The sequence below is a fragment of the Mirounga leonina genome, unplaced genomic scaffold (assembly GCF_011800145.1).
Source record: "Mirounga leonina isolate KUSES-001 unplaced genomic scaffold, KU_Mleo_1.0 Mir_101595, whole genome shotgun sequence".
NCBI classification, from domain to species: Eukaryota; Metazoa; Chordata; class Mammalia; order Carnivora; family Phocidae; genus Mirounga; species Mirounga leonina.
Genome location: NW_023270158.1, coordinates 1,694,412 through 1,711,241, shown reverse-complemented (window position 1 = coordinate 1,711,241; position 16,830 = coordinate 1,694,412). Strand labels below are relative to the sequence as shown.

The 16,830-nt window shown below is 39.9% G+C and overlaps 1 protein-coding gene across 1 annotated transcript in view; it reads left to right on the top strand.

The window, feature by feature from the left end:
• Nucleotides 1–15,068, top strand: part of CLTRN (collectrin, amino acid transport regulator) — a 32,318-nt gene extending 17,250 nt beyond the window's left edge. Inside the window, exons 4-6 of the mRNA XM_034999978.1 lie at nucleotides 534–647; nucleotides 5,396–5,590; nucleotides 14,288–15,068. Of these exons, the coding sequence (XP_034855869.1) occupies nucleotides 534–647; nucleotides 5,396–5,590; nucleotides 14,288–14,444 (466 nt within the window). The 3' untranslated portion in view covers nucleotides 14,445–15,068. The remainder of the gene's footprint in view (nucleotides 1–533; nucleotides 648–5,395; nucleotides 5,591–14,287) is intronic.
• Nucleotides 15,069–16,830: the final 1,762 nt, after the last annotated feature.

The following is a 16,830-nucleotide window of genomic DNA, read 5'->3' as shown; positions in this document are numbered from 1 at the left end:
CAGAAACCGTGTTTAAAGGCTGCTGGAAATTGGTGATAGCACTTCAGCTTGGCGCTCCAGTACTGGAGTGGGAGAGGAACGGCGGTGTGGCCAACACAGCAAGCATGTAAAGGGGTGGCAACTGATTTGTCTGGATCTGAGATGTGGAAGGTGGGATGAGACTAAAAAGAGCTTGATGAGGAAACACCAAAGGCATCTGTGGTTCAGAAAGAGGCCCAGTGTTGGGGAAGTAGGGGTGCTGTCAGCTAACAGGTGATGGAGAATGAGATCCTTAACACTCTACTGTGTACTTTTTGTTATTTTTTCATTTTGGTAGATTCTTATTTTGGGAATGATCCCAAGTATCTGATTTTGAAACAAAGGAAATTTCCTGTTATTTTCTTCTTAATAAGGCATTTCTTAAAATGGTAGAAATGGCTTCATTCATAGCTAAGACACCTTTTAAGATGATAATAACACCAGAGTGGATATTCTAATGGAATTAGTCATTATTTGCTTATAATGTATTTTTTTTTTTTCACCATCATCTGCAGAATTTCCCACGTCCTACTTTGCAATGTAACCCAGCGGGTGTCATTCTGGTTTGTGGTTACAGATCCTTCAAAAAATCACACCCTTCCTGCTGTTGAGATACAGTCAGCCATAAGGTAATCATCACTAAATATGTCTTCTACTGGTATATCAGCTTGTTGATTGATTTGACTGTTTTCATAAATTTTGAAGAATTCTCTCTCTGCTTCACAATGATTTATTTATTAATATGTGAAAGATTTAACTTTGTTAGCTTGTATTAAGGATTAGTTTGGATCAGTGTTTCTCATCCAGGGACAATTTTGCCTCCAAGGAGACATTTGGCAATGTCTGGAGACATTTTTGTCGTCACAATTGAGATGGGGGAGGTGGGGTCTTGAATAGCAGAAGTTAGGGGTGCTGCTAAACATCCTACTATGCACAGGACAGCACCTCAGAACAAAGAATTATTCAACCCCAAATGTCAATTGTGCTGTGGCTGAGAATCCCTGGTTTAAATATTAGCTATGAATGTTCAGTGCTGTCTTCCTTTGGCAAGAACATCTTGTACGGTGCTGTTGTGTGATGATTTATCACATGGATTCTAGAGCCCAAATGCGTAGGTCTTAAATTCTGGTTTTGTTTCTTAATTACAGACAAGTTACTTCCCCTCATTTTGTTTTCCTCTTATAATCTATAAACGGGAATAGTTATGGTACCTCACTCTCAGAGTTGCTGAGAAGGTTAAATGAGTTAATAAATGTAAGGTGTTTTGAAGGACAAGTCATACCTTTGACTTTTATTTGAAAACCAATAAAAATAGTCTCATTTTTTGGGTCTCTAAGGACTTAGCTTCTTTAGTTAATGTACAGTCTTTGCCTTTAAAAGATACTTTTTAAAAAACAAGGTAAGAGCATGACTCTTATACAAATTAAAAATAAATGCCACTAAAGATTTTATTGTCTCATTAATTAATGAGGGAACCAGTAAAACCAGTTCAAAGGAGACTTCAAGGAACCATGCATCTATGGGAATCAAGGAATGGTGATGTCCATTTATAAAAAGATGCACCCTTCTATCCATCAGGTAGTGATCAATCATATTCTACCAGACACAATTCACTTGATTTTCTCTGGACAAAAATCATTTACATCATGTCAGTTTTCTACCACTTACAGATCTGCAAAAATAACTCAAAGACAAATAGAAGGTATAAATTGTCCAGAAAGTTGTATTCACCAGATAATCAGTAATATTTTTTACCCATTTCAAATTTTACACAGTTTTTCCTGAGAGTTCCTCTCCGCCTCTCCTTGTGATCATAACAAACTTTCAAAAGTGAAGTGCATTCTTGACTTCAAAGAAGGATGCAGTTTGTTTTTACTTCAATCAGTGTGCACTTTATGCATGTAAACTTCCCATCCTTCAAATGATTAATGTTGGGCAAAGGTATATTGGAAGAATGAGTTCAGAAAATAAACTATTTCTGGAAAAAGAAAGAATGAAACAAAGTAACTCCCCTTACAACAGACTTACAAGTTACTGAAATGCACATTATTCTCTTTACCAAGGAGAAATATCTAGTATAAGAACTCATTTGCTCTCTGTAAAATATTAACATTTAAGATAATGAGTATATAATTAATGCCAAAGGTTTTTGTGTGAACAATAATCCATTTCCCTTGCCAAAGCAAAGGCCTTGAGGATCTATATAGTGGGAAATGATTTAATCTGCTTTAACAAGAAGGTTTGAACTACATTGTTCCTGTGCTTTTGCCACTAAAAAATATTGTTAAGACCCACCACTTAGGGAATAAGAATTAAGAACATTGTATTTCACATGGAAAGGAATTTTATTTAAGCCCTCCCCCATGATCTGGGAGGGCTACAAGGAAATGAAGGCACTGCGGTGAAAGCAGGCTTCCATTAATGTGAGGGAGAAGAGTGAGTGTTGGGGGAAGAGGCGGAGGATATAGGTGAATATGTCCACAACAAAATGTCTCTGTCAAAGGTCCTGGCAGCAGAAGCTACTTAGGGGGTGAGGATGGCTGAGAGAATGAGAATTTATGTTAGGGATAGGTCTCATCAGTATTGTATGAAAATAAAGGGAACGATACCAAGAAAGAAGGATAGCATGAAAAGCAAGGGGACAGCATCTAGAGGACAGGTAATAGGAAATTTCAAGGCTGAAGAATCTGCGGAGTTGGGCAAAATAATGCTAGTTCCACTTAATATTTGCATAACCCTTTCTGCTTCATAAAGTGTGTTCCTGCACATCTGTGGCATTTAATGTCAGTGCCAATCACTTTTGAGTAATTATTTTTTTAAAGATTTTATTTTTTTTTTTGAGTGAAAGAGAAAGAGGTGAGGGACAGAGGGAGAAGCAGACTCCCTGCTGAGCAGGGAGCCCTATGTGGGGCTTAATCCCAGGAATCCGGGATCATGACCTGAGCTGAAGGCACACGCTTTACTGACTAAGCCACCCAGGTGCCCCTGAGTGATTATTATTATCCCTGGTTTATAAATGAGGGAATTGAGACTCAGGGAGACTGATTTGCTGAGGCCACCACACTAGAAAAATGAAGAGTGAGGACTTGAACCCAGGCATCTGCCATCACATCCAGTGGTGTTTTTTCCTCTCCCCCAGAGTGTCCACACCTATGGGGTTACTTGAGGGAATGACCCACCAGTTCTAAGATGTCTGTTTTAGCTCTGTTGTGAGGGCCTGGCCTTATCAGGCCAATCTTGGCTAGAAGATATCCATGTTGTTGACACCTATGGGGGATTTCAGTGGTGGTTGGAGATTTAGTCTGTACTGATCTAGAACTTCTAATCAGCCAGAGAGGCAAAAGAACAGCAAAGTGTTCACTAACCAGGTAGATAGAATGAGAATACAGAGCAACATCTCATTTTACTCTGAGCTATACCTTGGTAGTGGGGTTCATTATTTTGTAGAGAGGTTTGTGTTCCCAGATTATCAATGATAGGTTATGGAAAAAGGAAACTTTCCATAGTTTGACAATAGCCAAACTATGGAAAGAGCCCAGATGTCCATGGATAAAGAAGATGTGTGCGCACATGTGCACGTGCACGCGTGCGCACACACACACACACACACACACACTAGAATATTACTCAGCCATCAAAAAGAATGAAATCTTGCCATTCGCAATGACATGGATGGAACTGGAGGGTATTATGATAAAAAAATTACATTGGAATTATCCCCTGCTATAGATTATCTGGCTGGGATTCTTTTTCACATTCGTGAATAATCATGCCTCACTGATTTTTATTTGCTAAAGGAGGTCTCTCCTGATAGCCTAGTGCTGATCTGCAGAGATTCTCAAGCCGTTACGGTCAGGTTCAAGACCTACACTGTCCAGGATGGTAGTCAGCCCCCATATGTGACTATTGAGCACTTGAAATATAGCTAGTCCAAGATTAGATACACCCTAAGTGTAAAGTACACATCAAATTTCAAAGATTGAGTACAAAATAAAATGTGAACCAACTCAATATTGATGACATTGAAATTATATTTTTCTGGATATATTGGGCAAAAAAATTATTAAAATAGTTTTGGGGTACCTGGCTGGCTTGGTCAGTAGACCATGTGACTCTTGATCTTAGGGCCATAAGTTCAAGCCCCATGTTGGGTGTAGAGCCTACTTAAAAAATTTAAAATAATTCCACCTGTTTCTTTTTACTTTTTCTTAAAATGCACCTCCTAGAGAATTTGAAGTTACACATGAAGCTCACATTATATATGTATTTTCCATTGCTGCTCTAGAGGCAGATGAAGTCAGCTTGTCTAGTGTGAATTCAGTCAAGGCCATACAATATCCCCAAGAAATCTCCTCATCTAGTTTGCAAATTCCAGTTAGAAATTCACTTAATTTCTTTTCAGTCAAGTAAGTCTTCACTATCAACCCCTCCCTAATTGCTGCCACCACCAAAAATGCAGATTTTCCCCGGGGAAGAGTAACTCATTTACCTGGATATTTTTCTAGAGTTTTGGACTTCTCAAACGCCAGTGACTTTAGTTGTACGAAACTTGTAGTTTCCTGAACAAATCTACTATACCCTTGTCTCCAATCCTGTGCTCACTATACACTTTGGTCTCAAGAATTCCTAAACAAGAATTCAAAAGTTCAAAAGTTGCTTTCTCAGGAAAGCAGTCCTGACTTCTTGCTATGATGTTCTTGGCCATCCCCTGTCTCCCATCGTGGTCATACTTAAGCTCTGTCATGGAACATCTTGCACTGTGCTGGGATTGTGGAGGGACTGAAGTGCCATCCTTCCAGACTGCACTAGACTATAAGCGCTTTGGTAGTTTCATTTCACTTCGTATCTCTAGCACTTAGCATCATATCTGGTACTTGGTAAGTTTTCAGCAAAGGTTTTTTGAATTAATGAAAAAAAAATCAATTTGTTGGATTTGCAGCTGCTCCTGGCTTCATGTTTTCTTTTTTATTCCCGGTTTTCTTGTCTTCTTATGTTTCTCACCCACACAATTTTCCCTCTTCTGGCTGTTGGTATTTGTGTAAGCCACCTTAAATAGAGTTGTGTCATCTTAATCTAGATGCTACTTTTCTGGAAATAAAACATGGTGGACAGAGCTTGAAGCTCAGGAGTTCTGGTTACTTCTAGGACATTCCCAGCTATGGAGGGCAGTAGGCGAGCCTTTCAGTAGCAGCCAGCACTGCCTCGAAAAGGGTACCAAAGCATGATTGCCCCCGTCAAACTGTCTAGTCAAACTGAGGTCTCTTGCTACAGGGATGCTCTGTTTCTAGAGATAATTGTAATCATGGAGAGATAGGTCTGTACCTTCTGTTTCTAATTTTTTTTTCTCTCTTGTTTGTTTTTAATCATCATACTGTAGAATGAATAGGAACCGGATCAACAATGCCTTCTTTTTGAATGACCAGACCCTGGAATTTTTAAAAATTCCTTCCACTCTTGCACCACCAACTGACCCATCTGTACCCATCTGGATTATTATATTCAGTGTGATATTTTGCATCGTCATAGTGGCAGTCCTGCTCTTGATTTTGTCAGGAATCCGGCAACGTAGAAGGTAAGATACAGAGTGATTTAGGGAGGATTTTCCTATTTCCTCATGACTTGGAAAAATAAGGAGAGGATTTTCCCCAAGCTGAAGATAATGCCTTAAATCTGAAACTTTGAAAATATTGGTGATTATCGGAATATCACTTAGGCTCTTGTGTTTAGAGACTTTTTAGAGTCCAGTGTCCCTTACTAACTATGACTCCTTCCATTACTACCTTTTTCCTTATTCTACACCATATGAATATTTCATATCAAGAATTGATTTTAATATCTGTATTATGCTTTTGTAAGTTGGATATACAAAGCTAAGCAGACTTTTTGGGTAGGCAGAGTTAATTTTTAATAGTCCTCTACCTCCAAATGCTAGCAGTTCCACAGTTTTTTCCATGCATCCTCAGCTTGGCTTGCTTTTTCTTGGCCCAGTGCCTATAGCCGCCATCTTGTCCCAGATACTCTTGTGCTTCTATACTTCCCTCCTTTCAACAACTGCTTGTCCCTCTGGTGCCTATAGTATTATATGGAACCATGTTCCTCAAAGTGAACTTTGAATCAACACCTTGCATCAGAATCACCCAGAACACTTGTTTAACATGTAGGTGCCTTTGCCCTACTGCAGACTTTCTAAATAAAATCTGTGATGGGGATGCATTTTAATGAATATCCAGGTTATTCTAATTAACTTAGTTTGAGAGCTTCCAACTTAGAGATTCCTACTACCAGAGTTCCTTTACCTGGATTCTGGGGCACCTACAAACTTTGCTGTCTAAATTATTGCAATTCTTCAAGGGAGAATTTCAGACCAATGGGAAAGTTACTAAGGTAGTGGGACAGGAGGAGAGGAGGATAGGATTTCTCAGCATGATGAAAGGAGAAAATAATTTTATCAGTACCTCTGATCCAGAGGGGAAGTGGAGAGAGTCCTTACTCTTCACTAGACAATTTGATTCTTCTAAAAACCTTCTCATCTGATACCAAGGAAGAAGAATTCTGGTAAGTGGGAATCACAGGGACATGCATTGGTTTTCAAAAGGATCGATGCCCACACAGACATGTGGGATGAGTTTGGCCAAGTGTGGGTCCAACTAAATGTTTCTCTGGAGGTTTACTACTTTCCACATGTCTCACTCTAGTTACTAGCAGAAGGGAATCATTTCAAATGTTGGCCTTTATAACTTTTTTTCACAAATGATAAGTGAAATGCTCTGGAATAAATGAGATTTATGTCTAGTCCCCAACTTAAACTCAAAGATTAAAATCAAGTTGTTTGATTTTCTTCATCTTGGCATGACATGCAATGCAGAGAGCCTTGGTACAAGTTGTCAGTTTGTTTTGTTTTCAGTTTTTTTAATATTAAGGAAGATTCCCTTGCAATATTTGACTACTTATGTTTAATATTTTTAAGTTCCGTATTAATCCTAGAATTCTGTGATTCTATGATTTCTAACTATCATAACCTCTGTGAATTCACTTCATCTCCTTGGTTCCCAGTTTTCTCACTAGCACAGTATACTGTAGGAGTTAGAAGGATGGACGGTGAGACATACTGCTTAGATTCAAAGTATTTGTATCCTGGATTCTGCTCTTGTATGTAACCCATTAACTATGTGCATATCAGGAAGCACAGGCAATGAGTCAGGGAACCCAAGCTCAGAAGAATATGGTTTGTGGTGCTAGTGTCGAATTGGTTAAATCTTTCTTTCTTGCCTGTGCAGAGATAACTTTGCTAGAGTGACAGTGAGGTATACCAGAAATAATGAACTTGGTGGGATAAAAAGAGTTAATGCTGTGGCGTGCTTAGAGTGGTTCCTGGCCCATGGTGAGTGCTCAGTAAGTGTTAGCTGTTACTGTTATTTTATTATCCTGCCATTTGCTGGTCTTCCAGCTTGTGCTATCTCTTTCCTGCTGAGCAGGTTCTGCGGTAATATAATAATTGGGTGTGTAGCATCATAATCTGTTGCCCAGGAGAAATGAGGCTGTTGTCACAACCTTGCCTTCGCAAATTTATTTTGTGTTCAGACTAGGGAAACAGACAGACAAATCTCTTGCGTAAACCTGGAGAGCATCACTAATTGGCAAATAGAGTCAGGACAGTTATGACAACCTTCTGAAGATAAATTGATTTGTTGTGTTTTAAGTTAGATACAATCTGTGGTGGGCTTCTCTTGAGCAAAGTATTGCTTCGAAGGTGTGGAGAGGGTACAGTCTGGTGTGGGGAGAGCCCTGGTAATGGTGATGAAAGCCCTTTCTAATCATGGAAAAGGCAGGAGTTGCCTCCAATGCCTTTAGTCCTGAGGAAGACAAAGACTTGCTCAACAATTCAATCCATACATTAGATATTAACAAACATAGTTTGCATTATACAAAATCTTACATTTAGAAGGCCAGGAGAGACTGCAGGGTCATCTCAGTTACCATTTTGCTTCTGTGGAGAAGAGTGCCACTGTCATCTACGACATATGCATATTTAAACTTACTGTTGAGGAAATTTCTCAAGGAAAGCCTTAACAATTCTTTTACCTGTTTCAGTAACAGCATTACATTGATTGTTCATAGCTGCTGGCTGTAAAGTATACAGTCACTGGGGGCCAAGCTAGTGAACTCAAACACTAGCTGTACCCTTTAGTACCATTTGACTAAATGACCTTGGTCGAGTCATCCAATTTCCATGGGACTGTTTCTCCATCTGTAGGAAGAAGATAATATCTCACAGGGCTTCCATGAAGATTGGATGAGATAAATGTGTATAAAGTACCTAGCATGCACTAAATAAACAGTATTATTATCCAAGATCAGCTTAACCCATTTCTGTGACTAAGAGATACTGAAAAGAGATCTCGTTTTCATCCAGAAATTGTCACGATACTATAAAAAATTTTCCGGTTCAATGGCTCATTGTTTGGGATTTTATTAGTTAACAAACACATATGTTAAAAAGCAAATGATCTTATTAGGGTTACTGTTTACTATAATAGTGGTGAACTGGTTAACCAGCTTTGTAAAAAAAAAAATCCCAATTTGTAGCATTTGTTGATTTCTTATCAGGTATGAAATTTCTGAATATTTAACAATCACCTGTCGCAATCCTATACCAGCCAGCTTCAGCACACCATTACAAATGCCACCTCCTTGTGAAATAATTTGAGGAAGTTGCTTTGCTATTACCATCTAGTTGAGAATAGCAGTTTGTGGAAATGAGAGACTTGTTGAAGGAAAAAAAGCTTCAAAATGATTTTTTTTTTTTTACTTTTGGGAAACAATTAGGCAGCTGGGTAGGTGGGCAGGTACCCAAGATGAAATGCATGTACTCCACAATGATGTCCGTACTAGATCTGTGTCTAGTGCTGGCCCACAAGTAGATGTTTTAGTTCTCTGTTCAGCTTTATGATGATGATAATGATGACGATAGCAATGGTTGTGATGGCCATGGTGATGTGACAATGACAACGGTGATGCAGTTGGTGTGATGTGTGTTTTAGTAGAAAAATCACTGGATTGATACTCTTGGTTTTGGGTTCCAGTCTCAGGCTCTGGTGCTTATTATCTGGGTGATCTTGAGCCGGTCACATATGGAAAATGAGGATAATATTTTCTTAAATAATTATGATGATGGGGGCGCCTGGGTGGCTCAGTCGTTAAGCGTCTGCCTTCCGCTCAGGTCATGATCCCAGGGTCCTGGGATCGAGCCCTGCATCGGGCTCCCTGCTCCGCGGGGAGCCTGCTTCTCCCTCTCCCACTCCCCCTGCTTGTGTTCCCTCTCTCGCTGTGTCTCTCTCTGTCAAATAAATAAATAAAATCTTTTAAAAAAAATAGTTATGATGATGAGAAGACAAAGTTAGAGAATACACACAAGTGCTTTATACACTGGAAAGTGCTCTAAATTAAGCTCTCCAGAAGCCAAGGCCCAAAGAGGTAAAAAATACCTTATTCCTTTATTGACCATCCATTCTGTGATGGGAGCTCTAGTATTTATCAGGGAAGATACATACACAGATAACGTGGATGGTCCCTGCCTACAAGGAGATTATAGTCTTGCACTTGGTAACAAAGCCAGGTTAAGGACTCAGGACATAGAATCCTAGCTAATGCTCACAGTTGAGCAGAGTCATTAGTAAATTCACTTGGTTTATTTCTGGTTATAATTCTATTCCCATAAGGTCAGTAGTAAGCAGAAATACATTTAGATTTCTACAAATACTGCTTTTCAAACAAGGGGATGGGGCTCAGCCAACATTTACATATACTGAAATTTCACATTCTTACAAAGTTTTAATTAAGTCTCAAAAATAGATGTGTAAATAAAATCAGAAATGTTAGAGCTAATTGTTTTCCTTTGCTGTTCTTAAATGTTCATACTCAATAGGAATCAAATATGTGTTTTGAGTGAAGCCTGGGGAGATTAAGTAGAGTTCTAGGTCCACTGGTTTCACCAATCTTGTTCCATTCTCAAAGATAAGCTGCTCTACATAGTTGAGTCTTAGCTCCTTCATTTGAAAAACAGGGATAATAAGGGGCTCAGTTGCTTAAGCGTCTGCCTTCGGCTTAGGTCATGATCTCAGGGTCTTGGGATCAAGCCTCCCGGGCTCTCTGCTCAGTCGGGAGTCTGCTTCTCCCTCTCACTCTCCCTCTGTGCTCTCTCTCTCAAATAAATAAATAAAGTCTTTAAAAAAAAAAGAAAGAAAAGCAGGGATAATAATAAAATCTTTATAATATTGCAATAGGAATTAAATGAGATGATTAAATGAGATAAATAGGAACTAAATGAGAAAAAAAGCACTTAGTCTGGTTTCTGTCATGTAGTAGTTACTAATTATCATCATCATTATTATTATTTTTAAAGATTTTATTTATTTATTTGACAGAGAGAGACACAGCTAGAGAGGGAACACAAGCAGGGGGAGTGGGAGTGGGAGAGGGAGAAAGCAGGCTTCCCGCGGAGCAGGGAGCCTGATGCGGGGCTCGAACCCAGGACCCTGAGATCATGACCTGAGCCGAAGGCAGACGCTTAATGACTGAGCCACCCAGGCGCCCCACTAATTACTATTATTATCACTACCACACAGCAGACATAAAGCAACCTGCCTCTAGTCACATGGTCAGAAAGTTAGTAGTAACTGTATTTAAAACCAGATAGGCTGGATCCTAAAGCCTATCAATCTGACTGGACTGCAATGCCCACTGAAATCATTCCAGTAACACTGACATTTTCCCCAGGAATCATCCATACTGATTATGAGGATAGTTCTCATTCGCCAATAATTAATTCTGTTCTGTTTCAAAATCATATTTGTCTATCCTTTGTTGTTTTTCTGGCTATTCTTGGGCCTTGGCTCTTCAGCCCTATCTAGTTTGAAGGGAGACAGAAATATTCTTTGTGCTTTCAGCCACCACTACTTTATCTTTTTTTTTTTGAAAGATTTTATTTATTTATTTGACAGAGACACAGCAAGAAAGGGAACACAAGCAGAGGGAGTGGGAGGGGGGAAGCAGGCTTCCCTCTGAGCAGGGAGCCTAATGGGGGCTCGATCCCAGGACCCTGGGATCATGACCTGAGCTGAAGGCAGATGCTTAATGACTGAGCCACCCAGGTGCCTCTTATCTTTCTTTTAAAAAGATTTTATTTATTTATTTATTTATTTATTTATTTATTTATTTATTTATTTATTTGAGTGAGTGAGAGCATGAGCAGGGGGTGCAGCAGAGAGAGAGGGAGAAGCAGGCTCCCTGAGCAGGGAGCCCGACTCGGGGCTCAATCCCAGGAACCCTGGGACCACAACCTGAGCAGAAGGCAGATGCCTAACCACCTGAACCACCCAGACGCCCCACCACTACTTTATCTTGAGCAAACCCTGCTCCTCAACACCCCTTAGCTCTGAGGGTAACCTGATCTTTTTTTTTGGTCCCCTCTTTTGCCGCTCTTCTCTCTGGACTTATGAGAAGTATGTACTCTCAAGGTTTTTAAGAACTAGTTTCAGGTATTTTAGTTACTTTTTAAAAAAAATCTTCTTCCTAAACCACCGGACATTGCAAGAACAGAGGAAGTCATTAACACTCAATTTTATTTTTCAGGAAAAAGAATTCATGTTTTAAGCAGAACATCAAATCAGAATGATCCAGAAAGATAGTTAAGTTTTATTATTGTTAGTAAGAGCAGTGCAGAGGTAGTGAATCAGTTTATTACAGTGCACACTATGAAATGTGACCAAGTGCCGTATTACTGTTAGATAACCTTCGAGCCGCTTATTGTGTCCAGCCAGCACGTTACTGACACTGCAGTTTGTAATGCCAAGACTCTGAACAACTGGATCTAAGGTCACAAAAGCACTGGCACAGCTCCATTAGATGCATTTCCACAGCCATTTTGCTCAGAATCTTTTTGGTTGAGAAATCCTTCTTCTAAAGAAGACAAACTTGTCCCCGTCTGTTTGCATCTTTCTTTTTAGTTCTTCCCCATTCCTTTGTGAGACCTAATGGATTAGTTCTCCTTTATGGTTGGGAGGGGAAAGTGAGATTCCTTGCAGTGATCTGCATGTGTCCACCTCCCTGTGATTTTTCATCTAACTTGGTAAAAACACTTTTTTTTAAAAGATTTTATTTATTTATTTGACAGAGAGAGATAGCGAGAGCAGGAACACAAGCAGGGGGACCGGGAGAGGGAGAAGCAGGCTTCCCGCAGGGCAGGGAGCCCGATGTGGGGCTTGATCCCAGGACCCTGGGATCATGACCTGAGCCGAAGGCAGACGCTTAACCGACTGAGCCACCCAGGTGCCCTGGTAAAAACACTTTTTTAACTGAAGGAGCTGGTGTCTATTTCTAAGACTCCCATTGCATTACCACCTGCTTTAGAATGCTCCCTCCACTAAGATTTTTGTAATATGAGTTTCATACTTATATACACAATATATATATTTTAGAGTAAGATTTGACTGTTTAAAATCTGTTTATTGTTGTGGAGAATTCTTATTCACTCCAAGACCAGTGAGGAGTGAGTGTGGGGGAAATTGCACGAACTAGACATTTTTTGATGATAATTTATAAATATCCATTTGTTACTACTGGGGCTTCATCCCTACTGAAACATCACTGCTCTTTTTTATAATCCATAAAAATGGGGAGGGAGGATGAGTGAAATTTGGAGTTTTCCCCTTTTATTAAGTCCTTTCTTTTCATTTTAAGACAAGGACTGTCTGTTTGAACACATAGTAGTAACTCAAAACATAGTTATTCAATGAATGTTGGGTACTATGAATGGAAATGATATGATTGATGGTTATAGAATGTCGACTGCTTTTACCTTTTGGAGGACATGGAAAGTAACAATACTCCCGTCCACAAGAGAGGGGGCAAAGTATTCTGGTCCTCTGGTAGGTGATTTCACCTGGCTGTTGGACCTCCTCATCACATGAAACTTTGTGCTCACCCCAACCTGCCCTAATTGCTGATGGCTGAAGCTTAGAATGGCCAGTACAGTGTCTTTACCCTGAGGATGGAAAAACACAGCAGCTTATCCATTCCTAGGTCTCTGGGACTAGGACCCCCCAACTTCTAACGTAGCATTAGGCCTGTAGTGATAAATTGTGACACCTGACAGTGGCATATTTAATAGCAAAATATTTTCAAGTGATGACAGTGGAATCTACAGTATTGGAATGATACTTTACCTTTCTTTATGAACCTCAGCTGTTTGGAATTATCTAATAAACCATCAGCTAAGCCTGGCAAAATCTATACTAACTCCTAATTCCCAAGGTAGGAAAACAAATATTTTCCTCCATTCATTTGGAAAAGCAAGAATACAAGAGATACAAGAAATATTATGTGTGTAAAAAAAAAAAGAAATATTATGTGTGTATATATTCTCCCTTCTCTTCCCTTCCCTTCTCTTTTCTTTTCTTTTCTTTCTTTCTCTTTCTGTGGTGGATCCTATTCAAGATCTACCTTGGGCTACTGTCTAAGTAACTTTGCCTGCAGCATTAGTCCATCCATCCATTAATTTATCATCCAGCCAACCAGCCATTGATCTACATTTATTGATCCATCCGTCTGTCTAACTAGCTAGCCAACTATCCGTGTCCATCCATGTCTGTCCATCCAACTCTAAGCACATCACTTGAGTGCCTACTCTGTGCTGAGTCCAGATCAGCTATTTTATAAAATATTTTAAAATTTATATGGGTGTATTGCCCACCAAAAAAAATATTTTAAAATTTGGACTTGTCTGATTACTTCCTCCTGAGAGATTCAGGTAAAAAAAAAAAAAATTGGTGATGAGGCGGGGTAGGAACACAGAACACAGAATTTTATAGATAAAATCTCAGTGCATCATATCTGGAGGCACTTGTCAATTTGTCTCATTTTTGGTGATGTTCACCAGATTTCTTCCTTGACAAAATACAAATATCTCTATAATCAGTACATTGCTTGTGGGGGTGATAGACTGAGACTGTGTGAATACTCTGTTCCCAAATCATCTCTTACTCAATGGTTGGGTATCCATTGATGAGCCCCATCCATGTAGATTTCTTATCTTGTAGCAACTTTTCACCTCATTAGCTCTTTATGAGCTTTGTAGTTTATTTGAAGTATGGAATGCCATCAATTATTTCACCATTCTAAGTTTCCTCTTCCCTCTCTTGCCCTCCATGTTTGTACAGAAGACCAGGCTTTCTTCTTCTAGACCCCAATCATTCTTTTTGTGTGCATTTAGGAAGAGCAAAGGACCATCTGAAGTGGATGACACTGAAGATAAGTGTGAAAACATGATCACAATTGAGAATGGCATCCCCTGCGATCCTCTGGACATGAAGGGGGGGCACATTAATGATGCCTTCATGACAGAGGATGAGCGGCTTACCCCTCTCTGAAGGGCTGCTGTTTTGCTCCCCCTAGGAACTCAACACTTGTTTCTGTGCAACTGCTGAGCATTATAAATTATCAAGGGCAGATCATCTATTTTGTTTCACCACTCTTCTTTTCTAAGAAATTTTGCATGTGCATGAAAGTAAAAGGCCGTCATTTATACCCATGAAGACCACTGGAATCGTAAGCTGTTGACTACTTAAAATATTCTAAAATATTTCTCTGACAACACAATGTGTAAATGTAGTCATGCGGTGTCTTTAGTTATTGGTTTAAAAGTGCATTAGTATTAAACATTTCCGGAAATATATATTTTTTCACACTTTGAAGACCTACGGAGAGATATTTTTCCAGTGGAGAATATGCATAATATGGTGTAAAAATCTTTGAAAATGGATCCTTTTTGAATATTGTTTATATCACTCTGTATATGACTAAGGAAGAATAAAATACAATGTTTGTAATGGGATATGAATGATGAAAGTGGGAGTGTCAGTACACAAGGTGGAATTTGATCCTGTTATCATACCAATACTTAACTTATTCTCTATCATTCTCTAATAAGGCAGCCCTATTGGTTGACTATTTCTGCAATTTGTAAAAGTACAATCTCCGTGAATTTAATAAAAGTGCTAATCATCTCTTTTTAATTATGTGACTGATTGTGGTCTGAGATTTATTTTCATACTGTGGAAATTAGTAAGCCTAATTTTTACTAGTTATGTGTAATCTGTTCTACAACCCTAGAAATGAATTATTTTTGTTGTGTGTATCCTTGCTTGAAGACATCTTATAGTTTGTAGACTTCATTTTATTTCCAGATAGGCCATGACTATTCTAATCTCTAATAATAAATTATTATACATTTATGAATAGAAAGAAAATTTGCTGCTCAGTCTCCTACTGCTATCACCCATAGTTGATGTTACAGCAACAGTTTCTAACTCCCTTTACTGCCCCAGTGTTGCTCCCCAGATACAGACTCCAAGATGGGTAGTTGCAGGCAGAAGGTTTATTGGGGAGTGCTCTCAGGAGATACACCTGTAAGAAGTGAGGAAGGTAGGTGTGGCAAATAGACTCTAAGATGTCTGCTATTTCCTAATGTTCATGCCTTTATGTAACCCCTCTCCTTGAGTGAGGATGGGACCTCTGACTTGCTTCTGCATGGACTACAGCAAGGATGAAGAGATGTTACTCCTGCAATTACTTTATATTATGTCTGAGTCTGTCTTGCTAGCAGACTTGTTCTAGAGACTCTCCTTGCTGGCTTGATTAAGTAAATGGCCATGTTTGGAAAGCCTACATGAAAGAGACTGTGAGCAGACTTTAGGAATTATTGGTGGCCTCTCAGCACTGAAGACAGCTTCTGCCAACAGCCAGCCAGAAGCTGAGGTCCTCAGTCCTTCAGCCACAAGAAAATGAAATCTGTCAACAACTAAAGTGAGCTCGGAAGTGGATTTTTCCCCAAACTGTCTCCAGATGAGAATGCCGTCTGGTCAACACTTTGATTGCAGCATGAGCAGAGGACCCAGTTAAGATGTGCCCAGACTCCTGACCCAGGGACACTGTGAGATGATAAATGTGTGCTTTTTTTAAGCCACTGAGTTTGCAGTAAGGTGTTATGCTGCAATAGGAAACTAATAAGTGTAGGATTAGGCAGAGGGAGAAGTGACCAGCAACATGATTACAACAGAGGCTTTAGCCAATCCTTCCAGAAGCCTAGGAGCTGAGGTTGTCCCTGATTGAGATAAGGTACCTGGGCCTTTGTATCTCCACATTAGCCAGTCATGGCCATGGGTGCTCTCTGGGGGAGGGTCTGCTCTTGGGAAAGGTAGTTCCCTGTGGCTGGGGGCAACTCCCATCGAATGTATCAGCTGTGAGCCTTCAAAAGCCAGTGTTTCCAGAAGCTGGGGATAGGTACATGGATCTTGAAGAGGGGGCCCGGTGGACCCCCAGAATATCCACTATACCCTCTCCAGCCCATTGGCTGTAATGTAGCTTGAATGAATATCCAAAATGTAAACTTGATCCTGTTGGTTCCTAACATAGATGCTTTTTTAAAAAAAAGACTTTATTTATTTATTTGACAGAGAGAGAGAGCACAAGCTGGGGGAGCGGCAGGCAGAGGGAGATGCAGGCTCCCCGCAGAGCAGGGGGAGCCCGATGTGGGGCTCGATCCCAGGACCCCAGGATCCTGACCTGAGCCAAAGGCAGTCGCTTAACCAACTGAGCCACCCAGGCACCCATAACATAGATGCTTTTAAATGGCTTTTTATTATCTTTAGGATAAAGCCAGACTTTTAAAACATAGGCAGGACCTGCTGCAGTCTTACCTCCACCTTCCTCTCTAATCTCGCACCCTGCTCCTCTTTATCTCTCTCTCTCTTTCAT